Source organism: Amblyomma mixtum, chromosome 1 (genome assembly GCF_055824585.1).
Source record: "Amblyomma mixtum isolate Tamu chromosome 1, ASM5582458v1, whole genome shotgun sequence".
Lineage (NCBI taxonomy): Eukaryota > Metazoa > Arthropoda > Arachnida > Ixodida > Ixodidae > Amblyomma > Amblyomma mixtum.
In genome coordinates, this window is record NC_143012.1 from 37,041,708 (window position 1) to 37,067,583 (window position 25,876).

The 25,876-nt window shown below is 46.5% G+C and overlaps 1 protein-coding gene across 3 annotated transcripts in view; it reads left to right on the forward strand.

Moving 5' to 3' along the window:
- The first annotated feature begins 3,490 nt into the window (after positions 1 to 3,490).
- LOC149366032 (uncharacterized) overlaps positions 3,491 to 25,876 on the forward strand; it is a 35,714-nt gene continuing 13,328 nt past the window's right edge. The window contains exons 1-7 of one of the 3 annotated variants that reach the window (XM_089547770.1): positions 3,491 to 5,174; positions 5,299 to 5,346; positions 6,838 to 7,055; positions 12,608 to 14,147; positions 15,289 to 15,540; positions 17,478 to 17,661; positions 19,271 to 19,528. In XM_089547770.1, the coding sequence (XP_089403896.1) occupies positions 12,630 to 14,147; positions 15,289 to 15,540; positions 17,478 to 17,661; positions 19,271 to 19,528 (2,212 nt within the window). In that variant the 5' untranslated portion in view covers positions 3,491 to 5,174; positions 5,299 to 5,346; positions 6,838 to 7,055; positions 12,608 to 12,629. Of the gene's footprint in view, positions 5,175 to 5,298; positions 5,347 to 6,186; positions 7,056 to 7,874; positions 8,696 to 12,607; positions 14,148 to 15,288; positions 15,541 to 17,477; positions 17,662 to 19,270; positions 19,529 to 25,876 lie in introns of those variants that run through there. The other 2 variants (XM_089547780.1, XM_089547761.1) reach the window with 2 other exon arrangements.

Genomic DNA, 25,876 nt, shown 5'->3' on the forward strand with positions numbered 1-25,876 from the left:
TATCTGACTCCTTTCTTGCAAGAAAAGGCTGACTAATATCTCGCGCACGCCTTTGATGCATTCTGTTAGTGGTTATGGACGCTTTTTGACAGAAATAACAAAAGCATTTAATCATTTATCACATGTGACTGAGATCACTTATGATGGACGCACCTGTAATGAACAGTTGCATACTACGAACAAGTGCAGTGCTACCATCTAAATGTGTATGAAAGCAATGGCAATGAGTCTCAGACAAAACGAACAACATAGATATGCACCACCAGGTTGGAGAGAACGAGGAGGCACCATAAACTCGGTCCCTCAAACGAAAAACTCGCGGTTCCCGCAAGTGCAGAATCTGACGGGTGTCTCCCAGGCCTCGTGAGACATACCATGGATGGATGGATGGACGGATGGATGGATGGATGGACGGACGGACGGACGGACGGACCTGCGGGCGGGCCAAGCCTGGCTCAATGGGTGATTAGAGGTTGGACATTTCGGTTCATACCGAATCAAGAGAAAACATTAAAAGTGTGCCGAATTCAATTTTCCAAATTTTGTTTCAACCGGGAAAGGTTAGTATCGTTGCGTGCACATCGCAATTCGCCGGCTACTGAGGAGGACCTACGCTCAGTCGAGGAGGAAATTAAAGTGCAAAAGCCAAGGGAGCGTTGAGGCGGCATTCCGCTGGATTAAGCAGCACTGTTGTGCGTTCTCAGGTGCATTGCAGTCTGGGAGGCTCCAAACTGTGACCAAACATCATCTGCTAGCATAGCACAATTCACTGTAATTATCCGCTTAGGCACAGAAGATGTTTCCTCTGCATCTAAGGACACTTGAAACCATGCGTAAACGTTGCTACTGAGACGGCTAAGCAGCAGTGCCATTTATATGTCGCCATACGCAGATCACATGTTGCCCCTTCCTCTCGTTATAGTGAACTAGACATTCTAGTTCACTGTACTCTTGTTTAGCCTAGCTCCACAACGTGGATTAGTGACAGCCGAGCCCTAGTCGGAATCAAGAAGTGAGCTTGGGCAGGGCATGTAGTACAAAGGCAAGATAATCGCTGGTCCTTAAAGGGTTCCCGCAAAGGGGGAGGTTGGCTATAATACACTTGCATTATGTAGAGTATAGGGCACCGAGCGTTCACGCCGCGTACAAGGCCTCAAAAGCGAGCCGATCATTTACAATATATATTTTTTTTTAATTCGCGCTTCTACGCCTCGGGCCGACCAGCGGTGCCGGGCTTTCGCCCGAATCCGCGCGCAACGCATAATACAACGCTCGTTACGTTGCCGTGCCAACTCTTTTGACGTCACGTGGCAACCATGGCCGCGGCCGTAAGCCCCCCCCCCCCCCCCCCCCCCCCCCCCCCCCCCCCCCATTTGCCCCTCTAGGGGAACTCCCGCGCGCGTCGGCAGCCGGGAGAGGAATGCCGACGTTTCAGTGTGCAAAAGTGGTGAGAGGCAGGCACGAAAACGCAGAAATTCAAATTTTAACTACAGATAACTCAGCTTCCACAAAATTCGTTAAAAAATTCTTTCTGGAGAATATTATCATCGCGGTGTCATTTGTCATCCTAATCATACCGCAACATTATTGAGAGCCCTTTTAAGTGTAACGGCGTGGATCCCAAGAGAAGGAAAGCGCGTAGCACGGGCGGCAGAAAGTTAAATGGGCTTATGCCACTTTCCGTTCCGCTGTTCGGTTATTTCCTACAGAAACCAGCGTGTAAAGAGAACTACCAGCTTTGATTTCGCTAGGGAGCGAACCCATTATTACGGGGTAGATGATCAGGGGCGCATGACCAAGACAACGTGAACAACCGAGAAAATATATAACCGAAAAAATTTATACGCTGCTGCTGGGAAATCGTGACAGAAAGGTGCGTGACAAACACGAATGCAATAATCGTAATATACTAGTGCACTGCACGGGCTCGGGCCAGCCCGAAAGCCCGGGCCGGGACATGATTTATTTTGCCGGGCCTGGGCCGGGCCTGAAGTTGCGGGCCCGGGCCAGGCTCGGGCTTAAAGCTGCGGGCCCGAGCCAGGCTTCGGTCCGTACAGAAACGGCTGGTGTCCGACTTTTCATTCAATATTGCAGAGTGAAGTGCAGAACTGCGGCTTTGAAGCAGCGACGTGTTTGAGCTATGAGTTATAGTACGCGCTGAGAAAAAAACTAAGCTTTATTCATTCACTTATTTATTTCCTTATTTCCACGCCGCGGTGCAGTAAGAGTAAAATTCAACCGGCCTTAATTGGCCATTGATCATTCGCGTTCCCAAAACATACCTATACGCTATTAGAAATGCATTAGGGAAGAACATATTAGTTTAGGACGCTTATGGTCTTCAAGCACATACCATGAAATACTCAAGCCTTTTAGCTTTTCGTTTCTGCTGAAAGGTGACCAGTTCGGCTATGAGCTCAACCTGTGAGATCGCGTTCAGTAAAAAAAATGTCATCCTACTGCTTGCTAGGCAGCTTTAATATTTATACTTCGCAGGCGGCAGAACATAATTGATTACAATCATGGGGGAACGCAGAGTAGACTAGTACGCGTGTATGCATCCCTTTTTATTTGACTCTCGGAACTTCCGAGTTTATCTTTGCCCACCTACACGAGACCAGTCTCCAAAAGACGGGCCTGGCGAGAACTACACTTCATCACTTCCTTCTGGGTTAAAAAGAACCAACATTCTTTAAGCCAAACTGCGGTTTCAGAACCTTTGTCGGCCAGTTCCCTATCGGTGTAGTAGCAGTCTACTTGCTCAGTTACTGTGAAACGGGCCGGGCCGGGCCCGGGCTGGGCTTCGCTCCGGGATTCACGGGCCGGGCCGGGCTCACTAGAGCGATAATTTAGCGGGCCCGGGCCGGGCCCGGGCTTCAAGCCACGGGCCTGGGCCGGGCTCGGGCCGGGCTCGGGCCTCAAATTCAGGCCCGTGCAATGCTCTATAATATACCCCATAAATATCGGTTCGCTTCGTTTTGAAATAAAAGTTGATAGTTCGGTCTTCCGGCCTTGTTCTTAGCCCTACTTGTGCTCGTACCGTGAGAACGCGAACGTGTTAGTAGATACTCGCCGGAAGCCCACGCGCCGCGGCGCCACTCTTTTCTGCGCGTGCGCATCGGGGCTATTGTGTACGATGGACTCCGTTCCCGAGCGAGGCCGTCTGGCGATCCCTCTTCCACAGTCTTTCGTGCGTTGTACAGCGCGTTGATCCTCGTACCTTGGCCCTGCGGCTTGCTTCCGCCTCTCGGTACACATATCGTTTTCGCTCGGTCTACCCGAGGAGCCAGCTGAGGTAGGGGGAAGACAAGAACGCCTGTCCACTCTTGTTTCGCGCCCCGCCGCGGTGGCTTATTGCTTACGGCGCTCGGCTGCTGACCCGAAAGACGCGGGTTAGATCCCGGCCGCGGCGGCCGAATTTCGATGGAGGCGAAATTCTAGAGGCCCTTGCAGCGTGCGATGTCAGTGCTCGTTAAAGAACTCCAGGTGGTCAAAATTTCCGGAGCCCTTCACTACGGCGTCCCTCATAGCCTGACTCGCTCTGGGACGTTAAACCCCAATAAATCAAGTCTCTTGTTTCGCAAAGTATTCACCACGCTCCGCACCGGCAGTGTCCGGCATCTGGAATCCTACCTTTTTCCCGCCTTTATCCCAAGCACCCCCTTATTACAGCGTCCCCCAGTATAGTTATATGTTCCAGTACAGCTTCCAGGCATAGAAGCCTCGTTTCTAGGGTGTGCGAACAGTAGTTTTTCCGAACCGAATCGAATAAGAACAGTGTTGGTACAAACCGAATCGAATACGAATATTCGCTACTCGTGCGATTATTCGTACAAAATGAGTAATAGTGCGAAACATTGCCGCGCCAGTGGTGGCACTGCTGTACGGTGTTGTAGACAAACGTTCTTGACATTGTTTAAAATTTGTGAAGTTAAAACTATTGCTGTTAAAAGACTCGAAACTAATCTCCACTAACAGGTCGCAACACAGTCACCATAACTCTTAATAACGTAAAGTTATAGGTATAGAAAAATTACCACTTGCTGAGTTTGGTCAAAACCCCTTTAAACAAACATTTCACCCCAGAAAAACCGAGCAACAGACCTGATGATACCTTGCACACATTAGGAAACCCATAGGTACCCGGCTGCACTAGAGCCACACTGCGGGAAATGAGACTGGTGGTCCATACGTATACGAGCCATGGCCTCCGAGATAGAGCACCAAGACGGGGCTTTCCTAAATTTGCGTGAGTCCTGCCGCGGGCTCCAGTCTTAGAGGCCATGTACAAACGTTATGAACGCCGCCACACGAATGGACCGTGTCGTGGCGCTGAACCCTTCATCCCGTTCATGCTTTTCGCGGAAGGATGGTGCCCAGCTATAGCGTCGGTGTGGTCCCTTATTGGAGCAGTCGTCGAGGCAAAATAGGACGTGCAGTACTGTTTAAAAATTCACATGCGATTCGTTTCGAATAATTTTGAAAATAAAATATTTGATTCGATTCGCTATTCGAAATTTTCGAATACTCGCACACCCCTACTCATTTCAGATAAAAGTTTAGAAGCGTCATGTTCCTATATACTGAACTAAATATGACGTCTCTCGGCGGGAGCGTTGGCACGTGGGTCTTGACTGGAGCGCCAGGCCATGAAGCTGCTGGCCGGCGATACTGATGAATCCTCTGCTGTTCTTTTCTTTACGTCTACTTAGAGCACTCTGTTTATTTCAGCCAGTTGCGCGAAAAGCGGAAGCTGACACCACACACTGTTTACCACTGGCGGAGGGCGCGTCCTCGGACTTGGCCGACCCGGAGAGCGCGTGGCCAAAGGTCAAGCTGAGCCTATACAGTTCTTCCAAGGAACAAGTAATAATAAAAAAATGACATGAGCCAAGAGCGCCAGCAACGAGTGTGTGCGAACGAACGGCTAGATAGAGAGGTTTATTTATATAGAGAGATGCAGAGTATGGCAGAGAGGTCGGCCGGATTGTACTTCTCTCGGGTAGGCAATGAAGTGTGCAGGGGCGCTTCCTTTTTGTGTGTATGTGTTTTAACGCAGCTCGCCACGAACGTACCCTTATGTAGGCAAGACATATGACCTCGAACCGGCAGAACATCTGGGGCTGCCCACGACAGAGTGCTGTTCGCCGGCGAGTTCTCCATGACATCCAGAGGTGACATTATTTCCATGGCTGGGCACATATCCTCCAGAGGACACCTCCAGGAGGACCCTCTTGGCCGCGTCATGTACAGAGTCTGCATTGCGGAGTAATTCTTTGTTTTGATGATTCATTCCAGAATGAATACGTGATGCGCTGTTGCGCGTTTCGATGGAGCTGCCGCCAGGTATGCCGTATATCCAACTGTTTTCCAACGGGTGTAAGCCTAATTCCCCTGGCCTCTTGCTCGTATTTTCTGTGTGGTGAAATGTCCGAGAAAAATGCACTTTTCGCGCCGACTTAAATTTACGCATAGCCATTGCGCCCTTCAACTAAAATGTCATTGTGTTATTAAAATAGCTTCAAATTGTCACAGTTTCGATAGAAGCGAAATGCAAAAGCGCCTATAAACAGTTAAATATTGCTAGGGTTCCAAATGGTCGAAATTAATCGGAACCCTCCACCACGGCGCGTCCCTCAGAGCCCATGTGCAACTCCCGAACGTTGGAACTTATACATTCCGATGCACCATGTACAGAAAGAAAACATTCGACAGAGGCCTGTCTTGTTGGGAAAGGAATGTAAGTTATCAAAAACGCCAATAAAATTAAAAAAAAAACTAAAAACAGGTTTCAGAGCCTACGCGGTTCCTTCATCGGGTGTGATGGACTAGTTGCAACTTGCTTTTTTTATCCCTCGTTTGGTCATACGACGGGTCACTAGCTGAGCGTAGACCGTGGATGCTTAGTTGGTTTATGGGGTTTAACGTCCCAAAGCGACTGAGGCTATGAGAGACGCCGTAGTGGAGGGCTCCGGATATTTCGACCACCTGGGGTTCTTTAACGTGCAGACATTGCACAGTACACGGGTCTCTAGAATTTCGCCTCCATCGAAATTCGACCGCCGCGGCCGGGATCGTACCCGCGTCTTTCGGGTCAGCAGCCGAGCACCATAACCACTGAGCCACCGCGGCGGCTCCAGGAGGGAAAGGGTTCCTATATAGGGACGGTCCAGGAGGGAATGCCCCGCGTTTTAAATTTTTTGATTGGTGTTCTTTATAACTTAAATATACGATACCATCCCATGCCATTTAATACAATACCCATACCACCGTACCCTACCATAATTATATACCATAATGAATACGAACTCGCGCAGCACTCAGCCCATGCATCCTAAGGACATTTCTTTGGAATTATAGTAAACTTTAAAAAACGAACCAAATATTGGGCCAAAGTGCATTGGTACTCTGATGACCGGTGAATGCACGCAGCCCGCTATCCTTGTAGCTTTGAAGAAAAGGAAGACTATCCAGTGAACTGCCATCTGTTAAGAAGATAGCCTCGGTAGAATGCATGGGCACGGGCTTGCATGGGGAGTCCACGAGTTCTCAGAATAGTCTGCATAGGAGCAGCTGCTGGGACCTTTTCGAACGAAAGTTGGCTTTATTGCATTTTTCGCTGCTCCACGCAGCGTTAATTCTCTTCATAAATTGCACTCTTACTTTTTGTACGAGCGCAAATTTTCTCAGCTTTTCTTTTTTTACACATTCCGGTATTCAGCGCAATAGACAATTCACGCGCATGAAGGGTAAACACTGCGTTGAACCATCATCCGCGCCAAAGCGCTCGTGGCATACGTCTGTCTGTCTCGAGATATAAACAATCGAATGCTGCAGCTGCGGAACGGGAGACGCGGCGTCGGAAGGCGCTCTGGGCATCAGATATCAGGAGAGGCGGCGGAGCATCCGGCCACTGCTGCAGTGCGTGCGACGAGTCTGATTGGCCATGTCTAGCTAGTCGAGCAGCACCAACCGCACCAGGCAGGCGGCGCGGACTGCCGCCGTTCCTCTACGGACGTCAACGTCAGCTCTGGAAACTCGTTCTGGACAGCGCGGTAAGTGCACATTTCGCCGCTGAATGGCCGCGACCGTCTGCCTGTGTCTCATATCCTCAATAACACCGTGAGGCGAGGGATCAATGAAGGAAGGAGTGAAAGAGAGAAAGATGTGCCGTAGTGGACGGCGGCGGAATAATTCCGAACACGGGAAGCCTTTTCGAGTTTCGTCTGCATCGAAACGCGATCGCCGCGGCAGGTGCCGAACCCGGGTAGATATCGTGTGTTGCGTAAATCAGAGAAAATGAAAAAAAAAAATTCCCTCGTCCTAACCGCACGTTTGTTCGGGCTCAAATTTCGCACAGAGGTTGCATTTGGCGGTCAGTCTTGTTTTATACCACATTTAGGTGGGGTACTCGCCTGATTCGGTCAGAATTATTTGGAAATCCCCATCGTCTGCGGCGCACAACAAACCAATACCGAAAGACATCGCAGCAATGGTGCCCGTGGCGCCATCTCGCACCCACCGGAGAAACCCAGCTGTGCTAAGTTGGTGAGCAAATGATCTTTGCTTGGTGGTCCCTGCTGCGAAGCAGCGCAAGACGTCACCGAAAATGCGGTCGTACAGCGATCAAAAGAAGGTCGTGGCCGTGACTTGGCTATGCGAGTCCAACTCCCTCCCCGACCCTTCCCTTGAAAAAGAGGGCTCGTTTCTCCGGTGGGCGCGAGATGGCGCTACGGGTACAGCTGTTGCGTTGTCTTTCGGTTTTGGTTCGCCGTCACCGCAGACGATGGGGAATTCCAAATAATTCTGACCGAATCAGAGAAGTACCCCACCTAAATGTAGTATAAAACAAAACTGACCACCAGAAGTAACCTGTGAGAAATTTTAGCCGCCCCCCTCCCCCCTCTTCCTGCGAGTCTCCGGTTGTCAAAGCGCCGGCTCGAACTTAATTCCTTTCTTCGCTCCTCCTCCAATGCAACCCCTGTGCGGTGGCAATCAGAGAGCCAGATCGGTGGCGGCGGATCTGTATATGTGCACCGCCCGAGCCGAAATTGCCGCTGCCGTTCGCCCTGTGCGGTGGCAATCAGAGAGCCAGATCGGTGGCGGCGGATCTGTATATGTGCACCGCCCGAGCCGAAATTGCCGCTGCCGTTCGCCACTGCGAAATTATCTGCCAGTTCTTTCTGAGCCATGAGCGAGACGACCGATGGAAGTACTCCGTCTGCTAAAAAAAAAATTCTGTGATAGCGCATACATGTGTTGCTCGATTTCTTTGCCTCAATCTATCGAAAAGGTGAAACAGCTTATTTGCTGCGCTCAAATTTCGCATTAGGAAGTAACGTAATCGTCGGTAATTTTTTTTTGTATTTTGATGGCATCGAAAGTTATAAGGTGAGGGCCACGTAAGTACTAAAACCCGTAGCTGTGATTATCCCGACGTTCCTCCATGCCGACGTTGTTAACATCTAGCGGTAGAAGACACGGTGCTCTCGCTGCCCGCCAGTCCCGCTAGGTGACAGCTGCCACCACCCGATATCTAGGGGGCGCTAGAAGCGGCACAAGGAGGATACATGAAGCTCTATGAAGCGGCACAAGCGGCGAGTAAAAGCCGGAGTGACTGCTCGCCAATCGCCAGCCGGATTCGTGTCGTTTGTCACAGTTATCTTTCTGGACGAACGAATAGAATGCAGTGTCGGTGAGTCGCAGCGTGTGTTTGCAGAACGCTCATCGCTTTCTCCGCGATACTTGTACGCGACAAGCGGCATAATAATCGGGTTTTTCACGCTAATCGGTCCTGGGGGTTCGGGCATATAGTTTCGTTTTTGGTAGTGTTTGGCGGGGAATTGGAAATAATTCCTGCAATCGCGCCCATTATTCAGATCGACGCTTATCGGTAACGTGTATGCAACTGGTAATGAATGTTTGCCAGTTTATTTTGATCGCACAAGTACAGTTTATTTCCGTGAGTGCCGGTAGAACACCTATATACCTCTTGTGCTGGCGTTCATGTGCAAGTGATTTTCGGCAGACATTTGATAACGTCCGTTTACGAACTATACCGCGAGGAATGGTGAGAAAGTAACGCTCTCAACATCTTTGCAAGCTACTTTTTTTTTCTACTTTCCTGCTGATGAAAATAACAGATTTGGGCTTATGTGATGTGCAGTGCAGCAGGAAGCTTATATAATATGAGGCTGGAAAATGCTGCAGTGTAAGGAACTTAGACAGTATCAAAAAAAAAAAAAAAGGAGAGAAAGACCTCATATTTAATATTCCTGAAACTGAATGGACTGCTTGCACTGACGTCACAACCATTCATATTAGTGAAACATGAGCACAGAACGTGCTTGCTTTCGCTTCCTGCTTCGGCATGTAGAGTGGAAGCAATACTATGCACCATGAAGGGTCCTTCGTTGTTGCCTATTTTGTTCTATGAAGTTTGGGGAGAGAACAAGAGACAAAAATTGGGCACAATTGTAGAATTCGAAGTAGCTTTTAAATTCTGTTTTCTAGGAATTGTTGCATAATAAGTAATACGTATTATTTTTGTGAATAAGCTTCGAGGAAAAAAATCTCTTAACTTTTTACTTGCCAGTGCTCCAAAATGGGAACACATGAAGCTCAGTTTTTTATTTCCCTTCAAAATACACCTATGAAATTTGTTTTCGCATGCCATATAGTGATTATTGTGGTAAACATCGCAACTATAATATCTGTTATAGACTTATTTAAGGACTTTGAATTAATTATTACTGGTGAACACACATATTTTGAGACTTGTACAGCCGAGTGTTTGTGGAGCCCTTTCACAGGAATTGTGGAAATGAACAGAACAGGAGAAAAGTAATGACAGATGTTTTTTAGAGATTTGTTGAAAGAAATATAGATAACCAAAGCCTGTATGTATTTCACTGGCAGTGAATTTTATGCAATGTTCCATTTTCGGAACACAGATGTTTGGCATGCATTACCAAAATTCAAGGATAGGTAATACTCCCTATTAGAGTGCCGGATTAAGCGAGCTGGCCTAAAGGTTATCCAGTTCTGTCCATAAAATGTGTGGGCACATATTTTTGCACGTTATCCAACTGTGTTGTTGTAGGCAGCAATCGAAGTGCACGCTAGGTATGTTGGGCCTGTCGCATATGTCTTCGAACTCTCGCCTGGAGGCTACATGTATGTGCTATCTGAGAGGCATTTCAAAGCATTTGGGGCGTCTCGCACGCATCCCCTTGATATAGCGTGCACCCAACTGAAGGTGATGAATTAGTGAGAGAGACGTGCTGAGCGTGGTCAAGTGATCACAGAATGGAGAGATGTATACGTCGGTCATTGTGGGACCTGCATGTCATAGCTATGATGTAAAAGCCATTGCTCAAGAAATGCTTTCCAGCCTACCACGGCTACTGAAGTGCTGAACATGTTGCAGCTTGCACTGTGAAAGAAAACATTATTCGAGCAAAGTAGTTTTCTTAATAATTTGCATTGACTTTGCAGGCAGCTATAAGGTTGTTTTCAGGTAGCAAGAAGGAATTCGCACTGCACAGACCGTAAAAGCTGTTGCAGATGACTTTAGCAAATGCCGCTGTTCCAAAAAGGGAACATGTTCTAAAAGGGAACAGGCAGTGTTTGAAGAAACATTTTAAAAAATTCTTTTTGATCTGAATAATTGCAAACATTTAGTTGTGATAAGAATAATCACCTCTCTGTTTAGCTCAGATGGTTCTGAATGAACTCCACCATTTTTGTTCTCAATTTTTTAGTGTGAAAGAAATTTTTAAAAATTAAATTTAACCTTTCGAACACTTGAGTAGCACACATGCAGTTTTTTTACCATTGACTGTCTATTATGATCTGTTCAACACACTCTTCTTGTGCAATGTAATATGTAATTTCACAACTGTAATTGGGTCCTATAACATATTTTTCATTGTTACTGCAGTTGCTCAGTTCGCTTTGATTCTGCAGGACACACTATGCCATTTAGTAATTTGAGGAACTCCTAGCTCACAAATTTCCGAGTACCTCTGGGGTTCACAATGTTTTTGACTTGGAGGATAAACCTTCTTTGAAACATCAAAATGTTTTTGCCCTCACCAAGCAGTGGAGACAGAGTTCAACATAATTCTGAAGCTTGTAAGAGTCTATCCTTAGGTACATTTTACGACACGGTTTTGCACAGTCTTGGTTAGAGGATACTACCATCTAGCAGTTAATTGTGTAGACTTTGGCACCAATGGGAATTGAACTTCAGCATGTGGTAGTGGATGTAATGCAGTGACCAGAGCAGCAATTTGCCGTCGTGGCCTAAGCTTAATACTGAGTTGGTACATGACATACTGTGAGCACATGACGACTGCACTACCTTGTAGGCATAGGCATGCATAGCACAGGCATTACAGGTTTCATTTATTTGTTTGGTTTTTGCTAGGGGTGTGCGAATATTCGAAATTTTCTAATATAATTCGAATATTATATTTTTAGTATTCGTATTTGATTCGAAATGCAAGTATTCGTGTTGTTTCGAATATGCGACACGACGCGAATATTCGTATCTAGCCGAATATTTTATTGCGAGCACCGGCGTTCATTTCGGTCCGCAAGTCCTATCGACAGAGACATAACAACATGGCGGCACCCAGAGCAATGCTAGACACCCTAGCAATGCGTAACGTTGGGCCATGCAGTAGCTGACTACGCTGGTGAGCTTCTTTGTGGCCATACCTGCGAAGCTGGTATAGTCAGAGCTGTGCACGAAATACCTCGCAATACGTGCCAGTTCAGTGCCAATTGGGAGGGCATTTTCCGTGGCTGGAGAAGTCATTTCAGCTAGAAGGGAACTACTTCTACCTGACCATGTGGAGCAGCCGGTTTTTCTTCACGACAACCTTTAATGTCCATCCCAGCAACGCGCTTTTGTGCTTATGGCAAGCTAGCCTTGATCAATGCTGTGTACTAGCCATCTTCTCTGATATTTCCACTCTTCTAAAAACAATGGTCGCGACTTTGATACTTTTTGTGCAGCCACACACACCTTTTGTGCTCATTTCATCACTGATAGTTGAACTGTGATGTTCTTGGGCGCTGAGATAAGTGTTTTGTAGTGGTTGAATGCGTCTGTCCTTGATTATTCGATATTCGATTCGATATTCGGAGCCAAGTATTCGTATTCGATTCGTATTTGAAAAATTTGATATTCGCACACCCCTAGTTTTTGTGGATGGTGACCATTCTCTTTCTATTTGAAAGGCTGTCCCTGAGGGGCAGCGAGCAGGCTGCTGATTTGATGCCTTCTTATTGATGGCGGCTCATTGTAGTGGACTATTTTGTCGTATAAAGCACAGAAAAAGTTTTGTTACTAGTGGAAAACCGTCGAATTACACATATCATTTGGAATTAAGCTGCTATTCTAGTAAGCAGATCAGGCAGAGAAAGTAACTGACAGTAACTCTCTAGCATAAAAACATAAGGATACACGCTACACGCTGATTCATTCTAGCCTTTCTTTTAGTACACGCTCACATTGTCAGGAACAAGAATTTCACAGTGAGGTTCTTCATTTTGGCCAACGTCTCATTAATTGTGCAATTTTCCTTTTCATTTGCAGGAAGCCATAACACGCACTGCAGATGGCGAAGACAGTGAAGACCCTTTCTTTCATGTGCATGTGGACCCAGAAGTCCAGGGATGAAGATGACGCATTCTGGAGGGCACACAAGCAGTTCTTCGAGAAACACAGGGGACAGTCTACACTGATCATAAAAGAACCCTGGCAGAAAGTAGCCCGATATGGCTGTGAAGACCCCATTTGGTCGGCTGGGTTTAGGCTCAACTTGTATTCACCACTGCCAGCGAATCAGGTAGAGTCGTTGAGCGCAGATATTGCTCGGCAGTGGTGTACGACTGGGGCAGCCCAGTACGGGCTGCCTAGTTACCTGCAGTGGCTGCAACCTGACCGAAGGCATGGTTTTTGGCAGGGCTTTTATGCTGTCGACGAGAAAATCAAAATGCAGTCCGTAGCATTTGGCACGTTTGTCAGCATGAATGTGTTTGCTGAACGCCACTCCATAGTATCTAGTTCCACTGGTAGCAGCAGCATCGATTGCACATTTAGGCATGACGAAAGAAACCTGCAGATATTTTATAATCCGGCCTGTTGTATTCACACGCAATATCTCTACCGGATCAGCATGTCTTACAATAATATCTTCCGCGTGGTTGTGCACGACCCGGTTGGCGGTCCCACCGATGTCTTCCTACTTGTCCACACCCTTCCTCTGTTCCACAAGGCGGCAAACATTTCGGATCCCCGAGAACAGATGAACTTCCACAGAACTCTGGAGGTTGGATGCAAAGGATGCGGCTTACTTTTGGAAAGCAGGGACGTGGGTGGCTGCTTCGTTGTGAGGCTAACCTTCAGCAACAGCCATGAAGCACGGCGCACTGTAGGTCGCCTGAGGCGTCGGTGCGGGAGAGCCTGGTTTCTCTTTGTACCCGTGAAAACGCATCGAGTTGGCAGCGAAGCCGAGAAGCTTCGACAGAAGTTGTTCTCGGGGCTAATGCCCAAGCTCAAGTTTGCATGCTGCTATGCTCTCAATGCCCTCATCCAAATGAGCGATGACGTCGTTGTCCAACTGCTGCTCCTGGAGAAACAAGAACTGGACACCATCTTGATGAAGTTGGAGTTGTACGCAGCCCATAACGAAGGCGCTCTTGAGGAGGCGCTGTTCAACATTGCAGACGTTCTCGAGAGGCGCAGCTTTGTCACGTTTTCTGCCGCCCTCCCACCACTGTTTGAAATGCTCTGCAAGACACATGTCCCCACTAGGGCACCACAGGGCACTTGCATGGTGCGGCGACTGTTTGTGACGCCATCACGCGTATTTTTCCTGCGACCTGCCGTCCACACCGAGAACAGGGTGCTCCGCAAGTTTGATCCCAGCTACGCCCTCAGAGTCTCCTTCCGCGATGACCATTTCGAGCTTTTGTCGCACACGCTGGCGTTTCAGGACGACAAGCGCGAGATGATGGACAAAGTGGTCGGGCGCTTTTTGCGGGATGGGATCAAAATTGGGGACCGCCACTTCAAGCTCCTGGCCAGCTCCGTGAGCCAGCTTCGAGACCATGGACTTTGGCTGTATGCAAAGGTAAGGTTTGCAGAGTCAATACCTAGGTTAGTAGGTGACTCAGCATGATGGCTGAGTGGCTAGGGCGCTCGGTTAGTATTGAGCCAAAGTACCCGGGTTCGAACCCGACCGCGGCGGTCGCGTTTTGATGGAGGCGAAACGCAAAAAGGCGCCTGTGTGCTATGCGACGTCAGTGGACGGTAAAGATCCCCAGGTGGTCGAAATTATTCCAGAGCCCTCCACTACAGCACCTTTTTCTTCCTTTTCCCTTCCCCCCCTCCTTTATCCTTTGCTTACGGCGTGGCTCAGGTCCCCACCAAGATACGTGAGACAGTTACTGCGTTGGTGTTTTGGCATTGTTATAAAACAGTGCTAAACATGAAGATGCAGCAAAACAGAACACGGCAAGCACTTATCCTGACCGTTTTTTTGCTGTGGCTTCATTTTTGTGCACTGTTATTTCAAGATTTGAAGAGGATTCGATAGAAATTGGGATACCTAATAGGCACCATTATGGCACTAACAGAATGTGGGTGGTGATCAGCATAAACGGAGGCTATAGACTGGAGTTGGCATTGTTCTTGGAATGTGTTGTCATTACCTTCCAAAAGCAAAGCTCATGACAGAATATGTGTTTGATGCTGCTCACCGCATACATCTGGCATAGCATGTTTTCTGCTGCAGGTTTTGCAATTTACATATTGCTTGTGTAAGAAATTAGCAAAACAAATACACAATTTCATGTTCTAATAGTTAATTCTTTTCGCTGGCAAAATAACACATGCAGGCCTGAAAAGTAGAGCTGTTCTTTTAAAGTACTGAATTTTCAGTGGTACCCCCCCCCTCCCCAGGCAATAGGCAATGAAAAATTTTTTTTAAATTTGAAAAAGTGCTCTGTGTATATAAGCATATAAGTAATATTGTTTGTATAAGTGTTTGTATAATGGATTGTGGTGTTCTTGTTTGCCTTATTTGTTATGCTATGTACCGCTGAGCAGTGCACTGGGTGTTCGGGCGCTGTTGGTCAGATTATGTATGTCTGCCTTTTGCCCCTCTATCTAAGACAATAAGCATATTAATAATGATATTATGATATCTATGCAAGCTGTGTGGTCTACAACTCTCTGACCGAGTCGCACGCGCTCCTCGTTTGCTGGTGCAGGATAGTCATGGCAATTCAGTGGAGTCCATACGATCTTGGATGGGGGACTTCAGCCAGATTCCTAACGTGGCCAAAAAGATCGCACGGATGGGCCAGTGTTTTTCAACGACGGAGGAGTCGGTCGCCGTGCCACTTCATGGTGGGACAATGGAAGACGTCGCGGACATAGAGGGCGGTGTCCACCCCATATCGGGAAAGCCCTATGTCTTCTCCGATGGCATTGGCATGATCTCCGAGTCTCTCATGAAAAAGGTGTGCCTATGTGTGTTGTGTGGTCATGAATAACCCTCATGCATTCACTGCCTGCCAAAGCATGAGGTGCTTGTGGGCGAGCAGGCAGGCCAGTGAAGTGATCTACACGTTTCAAAATGATTACAGAAGTGAGCATAACGCATGTGCATCCAGTATAGATCATACATTCATAACGAGGTATGAAAAACAAGGCAGACAGAATTGCAATGACAGTTAAAACCTCTGTGGACATTTATCAGCGAGCACATAGAGACGGGACACTAAGCCTCAGGAAAAATTACGCTGGGTGCTTTAATAACCTATGAGGGCAAGTAAGAAGTTATCTACAATTTTCGATTTATAATTTGCTAACACAAAGGTGGGTGCATGCGTACAGCATGTACAGCCGCCCACAGATTTGACACAAATGACCTGCAGTGCTGTCAGCGCCACGAGGCGATAGTCACTGGGTGCGAGATAATGCTCTCGGTATGTTTACGGTGGCTGACGATAGCTGGTGCAAACTGCGGCAGCTTAGCATGCAATTTTTGGTTCCCGCGATAAGAAAACTGCAAAGAGCATTGCCGGGGCTGTGGAGGGCTGCGTCAGCGAGGAAAAAGCGTAGAAACGCCCCCGTGACGAACGCGCTGTCCACGCGGCAATCAGGCACATGCAAAACAGCAGTCAAAGCAAGCTACGCACCAGCCATCGTCAGCCACCGTAAACATACTGAGAGCATTATCCCGCACCGATGACTATCACTTTGTGGCACTGACGGCAGTCCAGGCCATGCATTCCGCCATTTGTGTTGAGTCTGCGAGCGGTTGTACATAATTTTAAGTATTGTCCTCCCTTTTCAATACACTCGGTCCATCGGGCCATGAGCTTGGCCAAAGTAGACTCCCATTAAGACGAACTTGGTTAAGAAGAATTCTCGGAGGAGATGAACAATGCGAGACCTTTAGTTGATTTCCCATAGGACTCAATGCAAAAAATATCCGCTTAAGACGAATTGTCTTCTGTGTCCTTCAGTTAAGACAAGCTTTCACAGCAACCGCGAACCATGACGACCCTGTGCAGTGGTACTTGTGGGATATCTGTGTGGCTATCTTGAGCAAAGAAAAAACTTATAAAACGCTTCCACACAAGAAAGCGCTCCCCGAATAAAGATAGCTTCCATGAAACTTCGCGGTATTTTGCGGAGAAGCTGTCTTGCCGATGCGGAAAAGGCAGGGCACTTTCGCTTCTGCCTGTGCGCGGCGCAGAGATGCCAGATCTTGGCATTGTGCGCATGTCGCGGAGGATTGAAAGGTGAGGAGGCGCGGAGTGCACCCGCTCACTGACTTTAGACACTTGGGAGCCAAATTTGTAACTGACACGGCAGTGCAATAGACATTATCGTGGTGTAGAGGTGGCCAGTTATCTACGCTGCATGGGCACTGCTTGCACAGCTGCACTGCGGAAGGAGCGAGATAAGAGAGTTTCATTATATATATGTTCTGTTTGCAATTATCCTCTCATTGCAAGGTCATTTTATTCATTTTTTTTCATGTAACACATATTTGGACACACTTGGAATGCCCGCATATCTTCTTGGAGGCACTTCTGTTCAGATAACTCTTGATAACGCGGACAAATTTTCTGGTCCTTTAAAATTCGTCAAATGGGGCTCTGATATTGCTGTGTGATTGTCTAGAAGTGGTAATCAGCTTTACAGTTGCATTGCGTTAACTGAAGGACTATTGAGAAGCTCATGCCAAGCTTCACCTAGAAGAGATGTTGACAATAGTATGGGTGTAAATTATAAAGGTTGGTTTTTTACTCAATGTGTGGCCTAGGGTGACCTAAGTATTAGGGAACAGCCAGAGAGGGAAATTCACGCACCCTGCCATCAGTGCTAGGCCTACCCCAACCCAAAGTAGCACAACCTAAACGGCCGGTATGGGTTTGTTTTCCAGGTGTGTGAAAAGCTGGAATTGGCGCAGACTCCGTCCGCCATCCAGATTCGGTACGCGGGCTACAAAGGCATGCTATGCACTAACAAAGCACTCCAGGGTGACAAGCTCGTTCTACGCAAAAGCATGAACAAGTTTGCTTGTTCCACATCTGACAGCCTTGAAGTCATCAAAGTTTCTGCACCTTGTGAGTGTGGCAGCTTGCATGCTTACGTAAAACACCATCCCTCTCCTTCTCATAATCGTGATCACCACTGCAATACGTGCACGCTTTCAGCACACATATTAGGGTCTCCTTCAAGCATACAGCATTTTTGTTAAAACTGTATCTGCAGCATGTTCTGCAATGAAATACGCACCATAGAAGAACGGTTCTCTCAGCTAAACCAGTGAATTGGTTGAGCTCAGACTGCGCAGAGATGGTGAAAATCTTTCCCAGCTCAACTGGTCTATGGAACAATTTGGTTCCAACTGGTTCCAACTGGAACCAGCTGGAAATTGTTCCATAAACCATTTGGGCTGGGAAAGATTTTCGCCAGGGTCAATTGTTTTATACTACACGATGATGATGATGACATTTGTTTGAGGCGGTTGCCTGAATAAATCAGAAAAAGTTGAATATTTGCATCGTCTGCAGCGATGGCGAAACAAAACAAGTCGCCCTTTTGGTGATTGCACTGATTGCACTGGTGGCACCATCTTGTTTGTCGGCCTTGGAGATTCAGCAAAGGAGGGAGGCGGGGGCAGTGTTTTTCGGGAGGTCTGAAGGTGCTTTTTCACGAATGTCGTCAAATTTAATGCAGTTTTGGCCTAACTAAATTTTTTTCTGATCATTGATAAAGCAGTTCAAGAAGCGTCTTCAAACCTCCTGCTAAACACCCCCTCTCCTTTGTCTAAGTTCTACGGCTGACAATGAGATGGCTCCACCAGTGCTGTCACTGAGAGAGTGGCTTGTTTTGTTTCGTCGTCGCTGCAGACGATGTGCCTTTTGTTATTGATTCAGGCAAGTACCCCAAACAAGTGTGGTACAAAACAATTCTGCTGAGCAAATTCCATTTCTGTGCGAAATTTGAGCTCGAACTATTCACCTGTTCAGCTGAAAGAAGCATTCTGCAGAGAGAGTTTAAAAGTGGAACAGTCTGTAGAATGGCAACCATGGGTACAGTGCTGTATTGTTTGAATAACACAACTTGGTAAGTCATTTGATTTTACAGCTTGAGATTTAATGCACTCGTAACTATATAGTGCCATCGAAGTGATAGAAGCCTTTTTTTTTTTTTTCCTGGACCTTTATTTTTCTCTCACTCATATCTGAACTGAAAAGTGACAAAAAAAAAACTGCTTTGAATGACTGTAATGATTTTGGCTGTTTATGCAACGTGAAGATGTATAGACTGAGGAGAAGATGGACAAATGCGAAGGATGACAAGCAGATCACTGTGCGACAGTATTAAGCAGGCAGCAACGGAGAGCATGATTTCAGGATGATGCCCTGAGCAGCGTGCCCTTGAAGGATTCAAAGCCTTTTAGATTATAGTTAAGAATGTTGATATGCACCAGCATATTCTCCCATGTTTTATCGCAAGAACTTCTATCTGATCTCTGATCCTCGCGATGCAGTTATTTCTCGACACGAGCATGCTGTTCAGTTTGTGCTTTCACTGGTATCATTACTGAAAGGGAACCAGTGTTGTTAGCCGGTAATTTGTTGTTGTTTTGATTTGCTCTTTGCGATCATATAATCATGTGTGCTGTTTTATCTTCAAGGTTATTTTCTGCGACTCTACTCTTTGCAGCTGTGGTGTACCTGAACCGGCCTCTGATCACCATCCTATCACAGCTGGGAGTACCAGCGCGGGTCTTCTTGCACCTGCAGCAGAACATGGTGCTCCAGTTGTGTGACGCGCTCGTCAGCGATGCCGCTGCCTTGCCAATGCTCAGCATCTACACACACACGAGCCTGCCTTTTTTCAAGCTGCTCAGAGGTGGAATGTCACTTTGTCGAGAGCCGTTCACTCACTCCCTCATGCTGGCTGTCTACAAGGGCATGTTCGGCAAGTACACCTGACCTTTATAATCACTGCCTTCAGTGCAGTTAGGAGGTTAGAATTACGGATGAACAGTTCGTACAACCCCTTCTCTTCTTCCCTTACATCCTGTCTGTTGTGCTGCCTTATCTTAACCCTTTGAAGGTTTTAGCCGTATATGTACGGCGGCGGTTTTCTGTCCCGCAAAGTCTTTGCCGTACGGGTACGGTTTCGATCTTGCGTTTGAAATTTTGCGCCAAAAGAACAATGCGTGCTCACTGGGGGGTGCTGCCACCTATTAGGACTTACAAGAAGTGTTTGAATTTTGTGCTGCCTTCTTACGGAGATAAGCAGAACTTATGTCTAGCTTTAGCGCGGCGGCACAGACTGCGGCAACACCCCTTTTGTAGTTTTGGTTTCGCCGCGTGATCGCAATGGAGTCGCGAAAAATTTGAGTTTTCTTTTTGTCAGCACTATCTTGCAGGGGCTGCCGAAGTTGATTTCTATCTTTATTGGCGCTGCTCTTAGTTTGCTTATCACCGTTGCTCGCGAGGTATTCTCGCCCTCTGTGGCAACACGCCTACGCGGTTTCGATTCCGCCGCGGGATCGCAACGGAGTCGTGCGAAACGTGTTTTCTCTTTGTGGGCACTGTTTTGCAGAGGCGGCGAAAGTTGATTTCTATCTTTATTGGTGCTGCTCTTAGCTTGCTTATCACCGTTGCTATTCTATTCTATTGAACATTTTCCAGTTGTGAGTGATGCTGTCACCAAAGTACTGTTCCTAATTTTTTTTTGCTATTTATTCTCGATTATATACATTTTGTAGATTCAAGATCCGCAATAAAGTAATTTGACCACCTGGGAAAGTTTTCTTCAAAATAATTCGACCCTCAAAGGGTTAAATTCATAGGTGCACCCTATATGTTACTGGATATGAGTGAGGTAAATGGGCTTATGATATGAAGGATGGTGTTTTTGTTCTGCCTTCTGGACTGCAGCCGCCTTGCGAGGATATTTAACGTGCATACATGCCTGCATTTCATCATATAAGAATGAGGGCTTATCTCTCTACAGTCCAAGCTCCACGCACTTGGTCTGTGTTCGGGCCGTTTCCAAAGATTAGGGAACATGTGGAGGACGCGCACTGGCCTCACATATGACAAGGTAGTCACTGTTTGCACAGTTGGTGTCGTCAGCAGCCTCCCTTGTAGGAATTCTTTGAAAAACTCATGTGCTCTGGTGGAAAACATTCCAAATGTTTTTATTTGAATGTAAAGGCTTTTGATTCTGTCTCAACAAAAAAAAGTTACAATCCAGAATCAAGGGGGAAAACATGTTGACCAACTACCGTATATTTAGGGTTATTCGTTTTCGGGTTTTATATTTTTTCAAATTCAGGGGGTAAAAATCGGGCGTTATTTTTCGGCTTGATAATAGGGGAGAAATCGGGTTTTTTGTGGAAAATCTCCGAAATTCAGGTTTTATCAGGTTAAATTTTCAAAGTAATAATTTATTCCATTTGCTCTAAACGGTGGTATAATAATTAGGGCGATATTTTGGGCTGCTTTCAAGAAAGTATTGCAAAATTTGGCGTTTATTTGGTAATTAATTATTACTCGCCGTGAGAGGCAACGGTTAGTTTTGAGAAAAGAAACATTTTATTCACGAGGGCTGGTCATCGACGTTCTACACGTCCTTATTAACATACATAATCATCTGCATGCGCAACATCTCGGTTTCCATCCGAGACCCGTCTGGTCTCTGCAGGTACCTTAGATGAGAGCGTTCGCTCAATGTCACAGCTGCCATTAGCTAGGCACAACAATGGCAACGCTGCATTTGCTAGCCTTGGATGACGCACAGTTGCGTCGTTCTAATAGTCCATCACTTGAACACCTTCATTTGTGGGGCTTGCTTCCAGCAAGACTCCTCGCGAAGCTAGCCTGCATCGTCCATCACGGAAATAAAGAGAGGTCGGTAGTCATCAAACGACTGACTCAGCAGCCGCTTCTGGAAGGGATCGAGTACGGCTCCCAGTTTCCACAATGTCAACTGGTTTTCTTCTTTGTCTGAGACTTGAGGCACAGCAATTCTGTGGGCATAATTGTTGCAGAAATCGGGAAAAATCGGGTTTTACCCGATATTTTAGAAACACGTTCAGGGTGCAAAAATCGGGTAAAATCGGGTTTTACCCGAAAACGAACAACCCTACGTATATTAGAGCCAAGGCCCCTAATTGAATTGAGAACAAATTGAGAACAGTGAATTGAGAACAAAGAATCTGCAGTATTCCACAGAAGGCCTTTTGTGGAGCAGTGGCCGCTGTGCTGCGCTCCTTGCTTTGCTGCTGCGCAGTTCTTACTGCACCGTTCTATGCCCTTTCTTCCTTTATTTCTTTTCTCCTTCCTACCACTTGTAGCTCTGTTCACTGCCTTCTCTTCATGTTAAAGCTGCCCAGGAGCTCTAAATTAATCAAGCGGAGCCCTCCGCTGCGGCGACCCTCGTAGCCTGTATCTGTTGCTTCGGGTGCGTTAAATCCCACATAATCAATTCCTTTCCCAATGGCCCATGCCACCAAGATTTTTAGCACATTTATGTAGCTACTTTATATTGCTAGTATGTGCTGTACGCTTTACCTAAATGGCCCAAGGTCGTAGATAGGTTCGCTTTCCCTTGCTGCCTACCAGCCTGATGGGCGGGTTCGCTGTAGGTATCTTAAAGAACAGTAAAAAATAATTTGGTTCTAAATATAACAAGAGGCGATTTTTGTGATTATTTAAGGAAAAAGATGTCGCTATACTCGCGCAAATACAGTAGCACTGGTTTCGACAGGTGTCAGTATTGTGAATCTTCCCATGCAAGTGCATGAGCTTATTGCTGCCAGAGCTGCAGTGCTTCATTATTTATTTATTTATTTCAAGATACCTCAAAGGCCCTCTTCACGAGGGTATTACATAGGGGCTGATAAAAATTTCAACTTGAATACATAGAAGGAACATTAACATGAGTAACAGGGCAAAAAAAAGAAGCAAGAAAAGAGCAATAAATGGTAGTCAGCAAGAATCGAAATGTGGCGGAACAACAAGACACAAAATAAACAAACTGAAAAGAAAAACAAGAAAAGAAAACAAAGATAAAAACAACGGAATAAACAGAACGAAACATTGCGGTGAGCAGAACAGAACTAGAAGAAAACTACACATCGCTTTGATTTTTGAAAAGCTCATGAAATGATGTCGCATTTGTTTCAGTTGCGATTGTGTAAGGCAGCCGGTCCCAATCAATAATGGTATGTGATAGCTTGCTTGGGCAAATGGGGTAGCAGGCATGTCAGCCTTGCGTGTGTGATGTCACTGAATGCACGACCGTCAATATTCACTCTCCGTTAGCTGAAGGACAAGATTTCTAGCTGGCTTTCAGTCATTTTCAGACAAGTAATGATCCATGCTCCCACATCTCCAATTCAGCCATTCGATGCGCACGCAATAGGTTTTGCGACAGTATACCTGTGACGTCGTAGGATGGTCTGTTGTGACATTATCGTTTGGTCGAAACCCAGTTTCGGTGTTTGGTGTCCTGGTTTTTTATCTTTTTAAATACTGCTGCTTGGTACTTTGAAAAACGTTTCTTTTTTTGTACCGGAGTGAGGGGACCCTAAGGAATGTGATGTGATCGTCAACTCAAAACGTTCCTAAAACCCCCCAGAATTGCCTTTAAAGGGACACTGAGGAGAGCTCTATTAATATTTTTTTTATAGCAAAATCCGATAGTTCAGCATGTCATGGCTTTGTTGCCACTTGGCCGGCAGCGAAAGATGCATTTATTTCTAAGAAATTTGGATCCGAAGTTGAAAAAGTTTTTCCTGCCGCTCTGATTCAAACTTGGGATTCTCCTATGACGACACAGGACTAAGTGACGTGAAATATGACGTGCACATGACGTAACGCAGACTCCGTGATTTCTGGCGTCCAGCAGTGTGGCCCAGCAGCAGCCGAAAAGAAAGCTATCGCCGGCCGCACGTTGAAGGCATCTATCGGCTATTGCGGCCGTCACTTCGTTTACGTTTGCACCGGCGTTTTGCCAGCGTTACAATGGATCCCGTTCTCGAAGTCGTCAACGAAGTTCTCGCAAATAGACACCTTTAGCATACCGTGTACCTTGTTACCGTTAGCGGAATACCGGGAGCCCGCATACCGCTGTCAGCAGGCGCTGATTGGTCCCGGCGCTGCAGGAGCGCGCGTAGCTGTAGGGTACGTGGCGCCATCTGGCGACGTCAAGGAGATTTGCGCATGCATTTGCTGCGCCTCAGTGATTCGTGGCTTCTCGTGTCCTAGTGTTGCTAGAACTATTGGTTCTAGCAACACTGTTTTGTCCTATGACGTCATCAAGCTTGTACTTGCGAGTTTGGCCTGTGGCGGCGATACCTGTATTTTGGTTCTTGCTCTTTTCTATGTTACAAGAGCTTTGTTGTCAGTATGAATGGCGTTTTTGTAATCAGGAGCTGGTATTCTGTCGATGCAAGTCAACTTCAATTTCTCCTCAGTGTCCCTTTAACCTCTAAGTTTCTGTTCCTAAAAGCAGCCATGCAGTCACACATACAGAAAGCATTTATCTTTCGTAAATTTTACAGGACAGCAGCATTGTGAATGGCACTTAAATTTAACTGCGTGTATATGACGTTTTATAGTGTTTGCACTGATAAGCCTCAAAGCAACTCGGAGATTGTGTGCCAGTCACAGCTTCCAAAGCTTCCACATAGATGGCACCACCAGCCTGGCATTTCAGTTCTGCACCCACAAAAGCATAGTGGCCTCGTATTCTGCAAGTTCAAAGCAACATGCTCTGCACTCACTTGTGGCCTTTAAAATGATAACACCAGCTGTGGATGCCACTCATGCTGCTGTAGAGTAAGCGCTGTTCATATTTTAATAAAGCACTGCTAAACATACACTGTTTCTGAGTCATGGTCTAGGAGCATGTGCTAATGCTAATCCAAGACCTGTGTTTGGGTTCAACGCATGTGATGCCCTGAGGCATATTAATCATTAGGTGACCTCTTTAGATGGCAGCCTCTGTTCCAGAACTGCCCAGTTCTATCTCTCCCTGGGCTTTGGCTTAAAAAGCATTGCCTGGCAGGCCATGTTAACTTTTTCATTTCACAAATTCGTCGGTACACTGGGGCACTGAGCATGGACGTATTTGTTGTTTTTGCCGAATTTGTGCCACGTTCAGTAGTAGCCACGGCAGAACACTTCGAGCCACATGATTCCTTGCAGGTAACCGGTATTCTTGCAACCCCATCTTGTCTAAACATATTTCTGTGGTCCCGCATGTTCTATCTGCTAGTTCCTTCACGGTGTTGGCTTTAAGCCAACCGGCCCAGCACTTCACTTTGCTGAGCCTCTCGTATTGTGCTGCATCATTCTGTTAGTGCTCTAATTAGGCCAAAGCACGAATATGCTCACATATTTTGGACCCATATACCAAGTCTAATATATGGAAGGTCGAAAGAATACAAAGAAAAGCATTTGGGTTTATACATTCAAAATTTTTACCCACTGACTCTCCATCAGAATTGGATGTGCACTAACGGTATTCTACTAGTACAGTTGAGGAGACGAAATTCTCGTTTAGATTTTCTTTCGGTACTTCTTAACAATGCATGCACGCTTGACCCTTCGTCCTGTTTTTTTTCCAATGCTAGCAAGAAGTGCATGACACTATCGCAAAGCTTTATAAACAACATATTTCACACGTACTGATTTGTAGAAGTTGTCCTTTTTTCCACGCACCATAAATGTCTGGAACTCGTTAACCAAAACTTACTAATCGAATCTTATGTATTATGAATTTTATGGTGCATTATTGTTTTGATATATTATTTATGCTGTATTATTGTTACTATATTATTTTATTTTTTTGTTGATGTAATTTTGCTTTTTGTATGAATGTGCCCTTCCTGCCTGGACCTAACTATGGTCTGCAGTATTTACAGTCTTTGTCAAAAGTTTGGAGCTGAAGAGGGTTTATTCAGAAGGGTTTACTTTTAGGTCATGTGTGAACCTCTTGGAACCTCTTGTGGCATCTTTGGGTGACCTAAATTTCAGGGGTGGAGGCCCACTGTTCATCTTACCTACGCGAGATTCGTAACACTGGTGACAGTGGCCCAGAAGCGAAACCCTTTTGGTTGGTTGGTTTATGGGGTTTAACGTCCCAAAGCGACTAAGGCTATGAGAGACGCCGTAGTGGAGGGCTCCGGAAATTTCGACCACCTGGGGTTCTTTAACGTGCACTGACATCGCACAGTACACGGGCCTCGAATTTCTCCTCCAAAGAAATTCAACCGCCGCGGCCGGGATCGAACCCGCGTCTTTC